Source organism: Diorhabda carinulata, chromosome 3, assembly GCF_026250575.1.
Source record: "Diorhabda carinulata isolate Delta chromosome 3, icDioCari1.1, whole genome shotgun sequence".
Lineage (NCBI taxonomy): Eukaryota > Metazoa > Arthropoda > Insecta > Coleoptera > Chrysomelidae > Diorhabda > Diorhabda carinulata.
This window is the reverse complement of record NC_079462.1, coordinates 14,967,803-14,980,504: the sequence shown is the minus strand read 5'-3', so window position 1 is coordinate 14,980,504 and position 12,702 is coordinate 14,967,803. Positions and strand designations below refer to the sequence as shown.

The window sequence follows — 12,702 nt, the reverse complement described above, 5'->3', positions numbered from 1 at the left end:
CAATCGTTAATTACATAAATCTAATAGAAGAGCTCAATAAAACTAACAAAACACAACGGGGGTTTACCGAAAATGCTCCAATACTAACAGGAATTTGTAAGGTGACTATCCATTCTTGTTCAATTTAATTATTGATAAAATAATTAATAGCGTAAAAGAAGTTTCTGGAGGGTAAAAAGTGGGACGCAGATCAATAAAGATATTATGCTATGCCGATGACGCCTTCTTTATAGCCGATAGTGAGGATGACCTACGGCGTTTGCTGTATCGGTTGCACACAACAGCCGAAAACCTTTATATACAGATATCTGTAGAAAAAACAGAATCATTGGTAATAGCAAAAGAACTTACAAGATGTAAACTAGCTGTGAACGACAGCCTCATTCACCAGTGTATAAAATGTACATACTTACGAGTCAAGATCACAAGCACCATAAGTAAAAAAGGTCTCAAGAATCTCTGGCAACCTGCGGGACCTCATATGGAAAAATAAATATATGTCCACTGATAGTAAAGTATTAACAATCGAAAGACCCATACTTACATACGCAGGGGAAGCTCTGGCGGACTTAACAAAAAGGAGAAATGAAATGCAAAGTTGTAGAAGAAGATCTGAAAATTCAGAATAAAGTTGCAGAGACCATGTCGACAGGATGATGAAAGACCGATGGGTTAAAAGAACAAAGGATGAGAAACTGACTTTAGGGAAACCTCCCTGCCGACCTATCAAAAAATGGCATGAAAGCTAGACATCTACTTCTTAAGATTAAATATTAGAAGAAACAAGACTAAGTCTTGATAAAGAAGAATCTGATGTTTCTATGAAATGGGACATTTTACCAAAAATTTGGCCATTTGTATACGAATTTTTGGCACATACTATTTAATGCAATCTTACTCGTAATATACAATTTCGTTAATTAAGTCCATTTCATGTATTTATACAGAATATTGTTTATTTTAAATTCTGCAAACACTTCTTAAGAAACACATAGTATACTAGATACAACTGCAAGTTATTTTAAATTAGTTCTTTATATAATATCAGTGCTAATGATTTGACGTTCATATTTTTTATTGATATCAATTTTGTTTATAATTTTTTTTTCTTAAATCCAGTTTAACTAGTCACAAAAAATCTGCCTTCAGCAGAGGAATATATTATTACATTAATACATCGAAGACTCGTTACATTATAATAGGTAGAAATTTTTCGAATATTTTGCAGCCGTTTTAAGTAATTTTTAAAGTTAAGACTATTAATTATTTTATTCTTGAATTTTTCATAATGACTCCAAGTTATATGAAAATGATATTTCTTCATTTTATATTTCGCAGTGAATACATTATTTAATAATCTATAAGAAATAATATTGGATACATAGATTATACAGTGTGTTCATAAGACGTAACTTAATAATATTTTCATTTCTATTAGGCTGTATTCTGACATCTGTACGCCCAGTTCAAATTTCACATAATTTAATTAATTGAAGGTAAAAGATTATAATATTATGGACTGTCGATTTATAGTGATTTGAAGGCGTAAGAAGTAGGAGAGGACAGGGAAGGTCCCAATCTTCTTAACCTAACCTAACTGTAATTGTATTCTTTAAAAAGTTCATTATATATATATACAGGACACGATACAAAATTGCTATTTGCGTGTTACGTTCTGATTTACAGAAAGCTGAAAAACACACATTTTCAAAAGCTATTTATCTCCACAATTTGAAATTTCGTATATGTATATATTTCCTATCTCATGGACTATTTGCCTAATCAACCGAACATAACCTAACTTAAGGTAGTCACGAACTTGTCATCGGACGGAGCACACGCAAGCGTCGGACGGAGAACACGCACGCATCGGACGGATCAGATTTTCCGAGTGTGATTAAAAACAATTATTCAAATGATATGGCATTGCCGATCTCCGATATGTACGATGCAAATTTGTGCGCGCAGATCCATTTGAATCAATGGAAAATCCGATCCATCCGATGCGTGCGTGTGCTCCGTCCGATGACGATAAGTTCGTGACTACCTTTAACCGTAATTGTATTCTTGAACAAATTAATTGAGACTACGATTTCCATAAAGTTTCATATTTAATACTAGCTGACCCGTTGCTCTGCCATATAAATTGTATTTACGAAATATTTTTCTAGTTCCATAAAAATAACTAACTTACTTTAAGTTTATAGAGATGTACTTAAAATCGAAAGCGTTATGTAGACAGTGTGCTTTATTTATGTTCAAATATTATTTATTAAAGTAACGAATATATTTCAAATTAAAACTCTTGATAGCTGTCTAGACCTCAAAAATAATTGTTCATATTTTTACTATTAATTGGGGGAGAATATGCCACATATAGTTGTCCAATAACTACTTTGAAATGAGCCTAATATTCTACATCAGGCTCATATTGGAATGGTAGTCAAAGAAATAAATCTGATGCAAATGCTCAAAGAATTTGTTGGCATTGTTGGTCAATTCCTCTACGTCGGGCTACTATGAATCTACGCGTTTCTCTTTGTTCTAATTGTCTCTGTTGATTTCGTTTACCTCGTGCCTGTTGTACTATATATACATAAATAAATCAAATTACAATACTTATTTGTGAGAAACAGTATTCGTTTTAGCTTATTATTTGACCTACCTTTCAGTGTTGCACAGAACAATCAAAATGAAATGAAAAATTGTAAGAATTTATTGAACTATAATTATTGTATCCCATTGCCATCTTGCAATGCTATTGCGGATCTGTGGATAATCGGAGTAATATAATATTTTAAGTAATGAGAAAAAGAATAAAAATTCGTAATTAACAAATAAAACATAGGGGTTGATCGTAGAGGAAAAAAATTTATCTAAAAAATAAAAAAAAATAGGGGTGAACTATCCTCATCATCTAAGGGGATGGAAAATAGATGTTGTTCGATTCTCAGACGTACCCAATATGCACACAAAATTTCATGAGAATCGGTCACGCCGTTTCGGAGCAGTTCAACTACAAACACCGCAACATGGGAATTTTAGATATTAGATAATCAGAAAAAACATAATCCGATCCTTAAATGATTAATGCGCCATGCTTGACACAATATTAAATGGTGTCTTAAACGAGCTAGGTTTCGTTTCACAAAAAGCTCAAATATACACATTTTAAAAAATTTATTTCTCAAAAGCTGTTTATGTCCACAATTTTGAATTTCGTATATAGACTCCTTATATCATGGACTATTTGCCATAAAAATATGAACATCCAAGGTTTGGCTTAATTAAAAATATAACTGACAAAACCCCATCATTCTAACTTTAAAAACTCTAAATTTATTAATAAAAATAACCACTACAGAGGATGTCTCATAAGTAATTTCGCTTTTCATATGTGAAAACTCCCTACGCCTCAATTCAAATATGTCATTTGCTAAGTCTATTTTCTAATTTTATGAAGAGTACCCACAACCGCTTTACTTTCTTTTAATAAGTATTTCTTAGCTTATTGACGAGACAGTAAGGTTTTATAATGAATTGTATGGAGTGTGATGAATATAAAATTAGTATATTGTATATCATACTATTACAAACAGACATTTTAAGCAGCCTTGACAGCAAAGAAAATATGTGAAAACGCAGTTAGTAAGCGAACGACATTTAAAATTATAATAGAGATTCAAGCGAAATGACGAGTAGAGGTGTGTGAACAACTCCTTGACACGTGTAAAAATGATGGTTTTTATAGACGCAATGCTACTTACGATAAACATTTATTTTGTATTATTCATACAAATAACCCGAACGTCGAAAATTCGTGGTTAGATAAAAGACAATTACCAGAACCCTTTGTAAAAAGAGATTGATTGAACGAAAAGTCTTGTTGCGAGTCAGATGAAGCTATGACAGAAATAACAGAAATCTAAATGCTAATAAGTTGGATTACTTTGTAAATACACTGTATATCTACATGAAAAGTACAAACTACAAAATATTGATAATCCAAATGCTGAATATTTCAAATTATATATATATATATATATATATATATATATATATATATATATATATATATATATATATATATATATATATAATTTAAAAAATACGGCTTTATTCAATATTAACTTTTATTCTTTAACATCAAAATTTATTTTCAAAACACACGTTATTTTCATGAAAGAGATTTGACTTCGGATTAAATTGGATTTTTAAATTGAATTTTCACTTCAATTGTTTCGTAGTTCATGTTAAAAGAGATCAGGTACAGTACTTCTGAATATATTAAAGTTGTTTTTCAATTCAACTCTTTTCGAAAAATGTTGAAAACATTTCAATTCCAATAATTCCTAATCGTAATAAAAATTGTTAACAGGTACAGTTGTACAGATGGGAAAAATGAAAATTACCATCTGCTTCAAAAATTACAATGACTCTGTTGTCCTTGATATTATAGAATTGGTTTGAGATATATAAGTTGTCATAATTTAAGGAACTATAAATGAATTTGTAAGATTTGCTCACGTATTTTTTACTATTGATTTTTATTTTGAATTACGAGCATATGGCTATAATTATGATGTCAGTTTTGTCTTCAAAACTTAGGAAGTAAAAAGAGATGAGAAGGTCGAAAAAATACACTACCAATTAAAACTATTCGCTCAACCCATAACCCATTCATACTTCTTCTTTCATTGCTTTATCTGTTGCGAGCGTTGGCCATTAACAATGTTGTTTACTGCGATTAACAAATGACACTCCAAATCACTGACGTAGATTGTGCAACCATGAATGCCGATTTGTCCCTGGCCCCCACTTATCTACTTTGCTTTGGACAATCAACTGCAAGAGACGGTATTTGCCATGTCTTAGTATGGAGCCAAAATACTGCAGTTTCCGTTATTTAACTATAAAGACAACTTCATTCTCTTTCCTGGTCTCTGCATAACTTCTCTGTTTGTGATGTGCTTTTTTCAAAGTATCTTCCAATCTAATCAAATATCTACAAAATAGAACAAAAAAGAAGATATGTTGCACTTGACAAGTCTTAGTTTTAGTTGTAAATAAATAACTTTACTGATCTATAGTTTCTTCATATTGTTAAACCCAGCCCGAACTCTCTGTATTCGTGATTGTGTTTCTGATGCCCGGTCCCATTTCGCGTTTACTTCTGAGATATGTGTACGTTCCCATACTAATTATTTTCGTTATGGCAAATTTAGAAATAGTTAAGAACAAGGAACTATCAGTTGAAACTCGTGCATTAATTGAGTCTTCATACCCTAGGCGGCCTCGAAAATACACAGTGGCTGAAGATAAAAAAGATCAAAAGATAAAAAAGATAAAAGATAAAGATAAAAAAGTTGCTTTGCTCTATTGCCTCATTTACAAATGAAGCGAAAGTATTTCGTATACCTACTTTGTTGACAAATTAAAAAACTGACCATTTTCAAATCCGCACAGATTGGCTAATGATGCTCCAAGTGATTAATTTTTTTTTAAAATAATTGAACATTTTCATATTCTCCATTGGTTTTATTAAATGAAATTATTGCCAATTTGTTTCCATTGTACAGTAAAATAAATTTTAAATTCTTTTTACAACTGTCAATAAAAAGCGCTACTCAGTTGGCTTTTGAAGTCCATATCTAGAAGTAGGTTCGCGATGTCATTGCAGAACAGTATTTCCTCATTTTCATTAACAAATGGTAATAAATCACTTTCTCGAGTTCTGAATGTTATAATGTTACCATTGATGGACATATATTTCAGTTCTGATCCTTGTGTTGATAAACTGACATCACTGAATAAAATTATTCCCTAACTTGAGTAACTAAATCATTATAATTTGCTGGAAAAAATAAAAATTATCATATCAATATAATTTAAAGGAATAAAAGTCACATTAAGAGCGGATTCGAGTAAACGAATACAAGCAGTTATGAATGGAAAACGAAACTAGATTTTTATATGTCAGATATAAGAAAGGAAACTTATCTTCAGTGTTTTTTTTTTAACCTCGATCTTGGCAGCTGTAGAGCTTTGGAGCAAATAAAATAAACGGGTATACTGATGGGAACGACGGACGAAGGAACTAGTAGATAGAACGGCTTAAGCTCTAATTCTAACACATACAAAAACTAAAATTTCGTTTTCACAATAGTAGAATAATAATTTATGTAACAATAGGAATCTAAGCTGTTATTTATTATTTATATTCTTTAACAAAAAAAGTTTTTTTTTAAATAATTAGTATTTTTTTTCTAATAAATATATATTTTGGTGTATATTTTGAAATCGACACAAAATTAATAAATAAAATGTGGTGTTTTTTATATTAAATTGATATTATACTTATTGAATTCGAAGCATAAGATAATTTAAATATTAAAAATCATCGTAAGGTGATTGTTTATGGGTGTAAAGATTGTCAGTTTATTTTACAAAAAGCCTATGCAACGCTCAAATGCATTGAGTGCGCAAAATGTTTATCACGCTGACTAACGGTATTATCCCCTTCAAAAATACGGCTTACGATTTTCTTTATTATTTTAAAAGTATAAAAATTGAGATGTATAGAAAATTTCATGAGGTATAAAATTATAAGTATAAAGTATAAGTATACATAAGTATATATAAGTATAATATTTGTTTGTCAAATTTTCAATGAGGTTCATGTACGTGACTGACATATAACCCCCCTCGTCAATACTGCTGCCGAATAATTGTTGAAAAAATGTGATTAATACAATATTATACATTTTTGATCGGTATAAAAATCATCGGAGCAGATGTATTTCCAATGACTTTTTCATGCTGTCTCCTTTAGCTTCACCGTTAGCGCGACAACTGACGATCACTTTTCCGATTTCTATTCATTAAACAACTGTTTAAAATAAAATTTATTCAGTATAAAATTCCTAGAAACATTGCAACGCTACCTTCTGGACTATAACTAGACAGATATATGATTGTGATTTATTACATTAGTTATTTTTTCTAAATTAATCAAGAATAAGAATTTCCACTAATAATTCATTAGAAGCATTAATAGGAAAGTATCGAGTGATTATGAAGAGCACTACACTTAAAAAGCAAAGTTGAAAAGATGTTAGAAAAAAAGCGAATATGTAAGAATGACATTGTTGCCTCTGATAGCCATTAGAGAATAGTGACTGCCATTCAAAACTATTCGAATTGAGTGAAAAGTAGATAAATTAATATCACAATATTAACAAGAAATGAAAAATTATTTGAACAAAATGAGAATCGTTTTCGAGAAATTTTTGTAATTGTAATATTTTTTTATAATTTCAATTAATCCTGATTGATGGGATAAATTTAAACGGATGGTATACTTTCACAAATCTAATTTATTCACACTTCACTACACTATACACATCTATTTTATATAAAGACACTACTCACTAATTTCTATTCACTGCTCACTATTAGAGTACTCGTTTGTTGAGCTAGATAATTGAAATTCTACAAGGTGTATTGAAAAACGGTTAATCTGTCTCAAGTACGAGAATGAGAATAACTCATTTAAATTGTTTCCACCGATAGCCATTAGAGGATAGCGACTGCCATGTAAAACTATTCGAATTGAGTGAGAAGTGGATAAATTAATGTCTTTTTGATATTTGTCAATAGTTTATACATGAGAAGTGATTACTGCGTCATAATAATTAACAACAACAATAATACAAAATATTTAACATAAAACTATTAGGTATCAATTGAACGTAAAAGGAATTGATTTCGAGAAATTTTTGTAATTGTAATATTTTTCTATAATTTCAATTAATCTTAATGAATGGAATGAATTTAAATGTATGGTATATTTTCACACATCTAATTTATTTACACTACACTATACACATCTATTTTATATAAATGCACTATTTGTATTCTACTACTAATTCTCTACAAGGTGTTTTGAAAAAAGGTTACTTTGTCTATGGAATTGGTGAAAAACTGACAAATATTTGTTGTTTCTTTGGGAGAAAACTTCCATAATGGTATTTATATTTTGCGGAGGCTACTGGCAATATTGTAATAAATTTAATACGAATATGTTTAGGAAGCTGCTAAATCTCAAGAATTGGTTTTTATATATGACTCTTACAGAGAACGCTAGTTATACGATTCGTACAAAGTAGTATTCAATATAACTTTTTGGTTAAATCTATTTATAGAGATCTTCACTCGTTTATCATTAAATTTGTGATTATTTACAAAATCTAGGTACATACTATCCTCCAAACTTTCAGATGTGATAACTTATTAATTTATTTCCTAAAATTGCTATTCAAAAAAACTTTGAATGAGTGTTGGTAATGCTTGACATCTTGATCTGCATAACACCAGTAGTGTATTGTTGTTATACATGCCTTGTCGCGTGAAGGTGAAAAGAATACATTTTAAACAACTTTAATTGAGTATTTATTTATATTTTATATTCCTTATGCTAACCGTTGAATCATTATCAACTGTATTTAAAATAATATTTTCTTGTTTTTGTTGCTAAATTGTTTTGACTTCTTCTGAATGGAAATTAGTTCTTAGAATCAGTAAAAAATTGTCAATTCCCCCTGTCTGAAAAACTTATTTCCAATCAGAAGAGTGGAAGAAAATTTAACAATAAGAAAAACAAAATGAATAAGTAAAGAAAAATTATATTTTATGTATTAGTTAATAGTTTAATGTATTAATATTGTTCTCAGCTTCTCGACACATTTAGTAATAATTAAATTTTCACTTGGAACTAGGCAATTTTTTTGCATAACGCGTAACAGCTACGTTAGAGTTAACATGTCGGTGTACTCGGTATTTGGGTTCATTAACGATATCTAATTTAATAAATACCAAGGTAATAAAAATCTAATTATTGTTAACTTATCGTCATATTGACAAGGCTTCATTCATGCGAAAAAAATTGTTAATATCTATGTTAACCTAACTTTTTGGCATAGAATTGTATGATGTTTAGTTTCACTTGAAATTTTGATTAATAAATCTGATATTTGAAAAGTTATGTTCAATGCTGGTACTAAATGTACTTAGCTCCCTTTATAAGAGTCAGATATAAAAAAAATCACGGAACCTCAACTTCGTGTGCATTCAGGTCTGTGGGATATTTCAAATTAGGATTTATTATCATCACCATCTTTATGGTACCTGAACCCTTCTGTGGTATTATCTACAGAACAATAGTAAAAGCACTGGAAAAGAAGTAAGGGCTTTACGAATACTAACAGGTGTCTTATCGGAGCACTCAACAAATAACCGAAGACGGTAGACTTAGCAGATAATACGTGCAGAACTCCAGAGTACTTCATTTGGGAGCGAATGAAATAGAAGACGAAGATCTGTAGCAACTACAAATCCCACATTATGAACTTTCTAAGAAGAGTGGGATTGATAGGTCAGCTATAAACACTGGGTTCCCCAGTATTGCAACAAGAAAGGGCGACACAATAAATCCTTTGGGTCGCAGTGTATATGATATCTCAATATCCATACATAAATACATGAGATTGCGTTGAGTAATGAATTAAATTATTGTAACTTAAGGCTTTATAACAATAAATATAATTAAGAATAAAAAACTTTATCTAGTGTAAGCTATGTTGAATATCAATAGATAATTTACCTTTTTTTGTATTGTAGTTGGTTATAGAAATAATAATTGGACTGATCTGACAGTGTTATAACTGAAATAAATTGTATTTGTTGAAAAGTTTGAAACAATGAAAATAGTTGGACATAATATCTTATACAGAGTATTTCAAAAAAGGTGATCCCGTTTCTAGGATAGATAAAAAACTGAAAAATATTTGGGGTTTGCTCAGTAAAACTACCACCTACTAATATTGTATTGAAATTTTATATGAATATGTTTTGGAAGCTCATACGTCCTAGGGATTTGTTTTTATACCAGACTCTCATATAGAACGCTAGTTACACGGATCGTAATAAATATTAAGCAAAATTTCAAGTGAACTTAATCGTCGTTGAATTTTACACCAAAAAGGTACTCTTGATAAATCTTGATGCAATGTACCGCGTTCGGAAAAAAAATATGAAAATTTTAAAAAAGGCTAATTACATCAAACAGAATTCAATTAGAGTGTTCAAAATGTCCTCCGTCTTCCCGAATATACAAGTCTACTCTTTTTTCTAAAGAATCCATTAATCTCCTAACCGGTTGTGAGTCAGCTATGAGGTCAATAAAGTGTGTAATCCGAGGGAATAAAATCGCATGACCAAGGAGGCCAATGATTCGGAGCTTCTGCACCTCTATCAATCCATCCATGCATAAAAATAGAGATCCTCGCTCTTTTAGCATTAAATCTCTAAGTAAAAGTAGCCTCGTCTATAAAAAGAATACATTTTAAAAAATTTGGATTGAGGGCTGTCTGGACTTGTTTGTAATTATAAGAATGTAGCTGTTGCTCTTAAGTTCCTCCAAGTACTTGAATAAGACGTATTTGTTAGTCTTGCCACATTAATTACGCTAACAGTTGAATTTTGATCAACTAAACTTAAAATTATATTTTCTCTATTATTGGTTCTTGTTATTCTTGGCCTACAGAATTTATTTTTTTAGGTCTTACATATCTAGCTTCGCGACTTGGTAAGTTTCTTCGAGGAAACTTTTCCGGATAACGCGTAACAGCTGCACTAGATTTTCCTAAATCCTCACCTAAGCTTAATAAAATGTTAGTATATTCAAAATTTGAGTACATTTTGATTAACAATATCTAATTCCACATATAACAAGGTTTCATATATGTAATTATTATTGATTCAACAGCAAACAAACAGCAGTTTACATGATCAACGCCAATACTTATTTAACATTAAGAAACAAGATCCTTTACTAATTAGAAAGGATTTTTGTGAAACGTTACAAGAAACGAAAGCCATCAGTCCTAATTTTCCAAAATGTATCTGTTGTATCGATAATAATGATTAATAACTTTATCAATTCTTCATACCAGTTTCGATTATCACTCAAATCTCAAATCAAAATAAATTCGAAAACGGTAAACAGTATCGAGTTTTATCAAGAGTAACTTTATGATGAAAAATTAAATGATGTTTGAGTTCATTTGAAATTTTGCTTAATAAATCTAATAATGAAAAAGTTATGTTCAATACTTCTTGGTACGGACCGTGTAATTAGCGCCCTCTATGAGAGACATAAAAACAAATTCATATAAAAATGTTTGTGGGAAAAAATATCGTGTTTCTTTATTGGGTTGTAAACTTTTCACATAACTGTATGCTGTTTAACGTGGGTAACATTACAATGATTTTATGTTTGAATTTTGTTGTTTGAATGTCCTAAAAATTGGACCGGAAAAAATTAACTATTGCTTCAAAACATATTTTTTCCAAGTACTCACTCAATTAATCAGTACATTTTCCAGATTATGGATAAGCCTGTTAAAAAATTTCGATTCGCCATTGATCGTGGAGGCACCTTCACAGACATATTTGCTAAATGTCCTTGTGGAAGAATAAGAGTGTTGAAGCTGCTTTCTGAAGATCCTCAACATTATAAGGATGCTCCTACAGAAGGTATAAGACGAATACTGAAAGAGGTAAGTATATTTTTTTTCGCCCCCGCATTTTATGCTTATTTATTCATGATAAGTAGAAAACGTCAAAAAAATTCCACATTTATCATATTTTGATTCTAAATTGAAATGTCACCTTTGATTTCACTACAGAAAAGTTATAAGATTATTTCTTATATAATTAATTGGTCTTTTGAGAATTTATTGATTAAATTAAGTTCATATATTCAAGATAAACAAATATTTTTTCATGAGACGTGAGAGAGCTAGTTTTTTACCGAGATCGCAGGTCGAGTCAAAAATTATCTCGAATGTGTCTTGAAAATACGAATTTGATAAAAGAAATACAAACAACAACTGTGAATGTTTACTATTTCAAATTCTTATTATTTTGAAATATACTGCTAATATGAAGCACAACGGACGCATTATACAAAAAGTAATAGATTATTTTGAAATGTTTGAGAAGAAAATGTATTGATTTACATGTGGGGATAAATAAAATTGGAGGAATTTCCAGCTTGATTGCAAATGTGCTTGGAAAGACAGGTATAAGAGCAACACAGATAACTGTTTCAGGAGAAGCTCCATATCTCTTCTGGCCAATGCAGGGAGCAAAGTTACGTCTATAAAACGGTGGCTATAAATCTGCTTCCGTAGCCGAAGTATATATAGAAGATAGTTTGGATAACAAAATTGAGATTTCTAAAAAAAATTTTAATTGTGAATCTTTTTCTAAAGAAATTGAAATACCTGAAAAACTTTTGGAATGAACTCTCCAAGAAATATCTAACGTTTCTCATCAGCAGCCACATCTTCGGGAATTTACGTTGAAAATAAATGTGCAAAACTCACTATCAATTATTATTGTAATAAATGAAATTGTTTTATGATGAATAATCAATTAATAATTGAGTGTTGAAAATAAATCCTTTAAAATGTAATATTTCATATTCATTTTTGGAATTATTATGGCGTTGAAAAAATATTTTTTCTACGACCGCGTTTTAACCCACTTTCCCGCACGCATTTTAGTTTTGAAAGTGTCACTTTCCCGCACTAGTGCGGGAAAGTAAAATGATGCACATTTTGACCATATTAGATAGTT

The 12,702-nt window shown here is 30.2% G+C and overlaps 1 protein-coding gene across 3 annotated transcripts in view; it reads left to right on the top strand.

Moving 5' to 3' along the window:
* LOC130891806 (5-oxoprolinase) overlaps window positions 1-12,702 on the top strand; it is a 189,028-nt gene that overhangs the window by 5,975 nt on the left and 170,351 nt on the right. For all 3 annotated transcript variants that reach the window (XM_057796782.1, XM_057796784.1, XM_057796783.1), the window contains exon 2: window positions 11,445-11,618. In XM_057796782.1, the coding sequence (XP_057652765.1) occupies window positions 11,445-11,618 (174 nt within the window). The remainder of the gene's footprint in view (window positions 1-11,444; window positions 11,619-12,702) is intronic.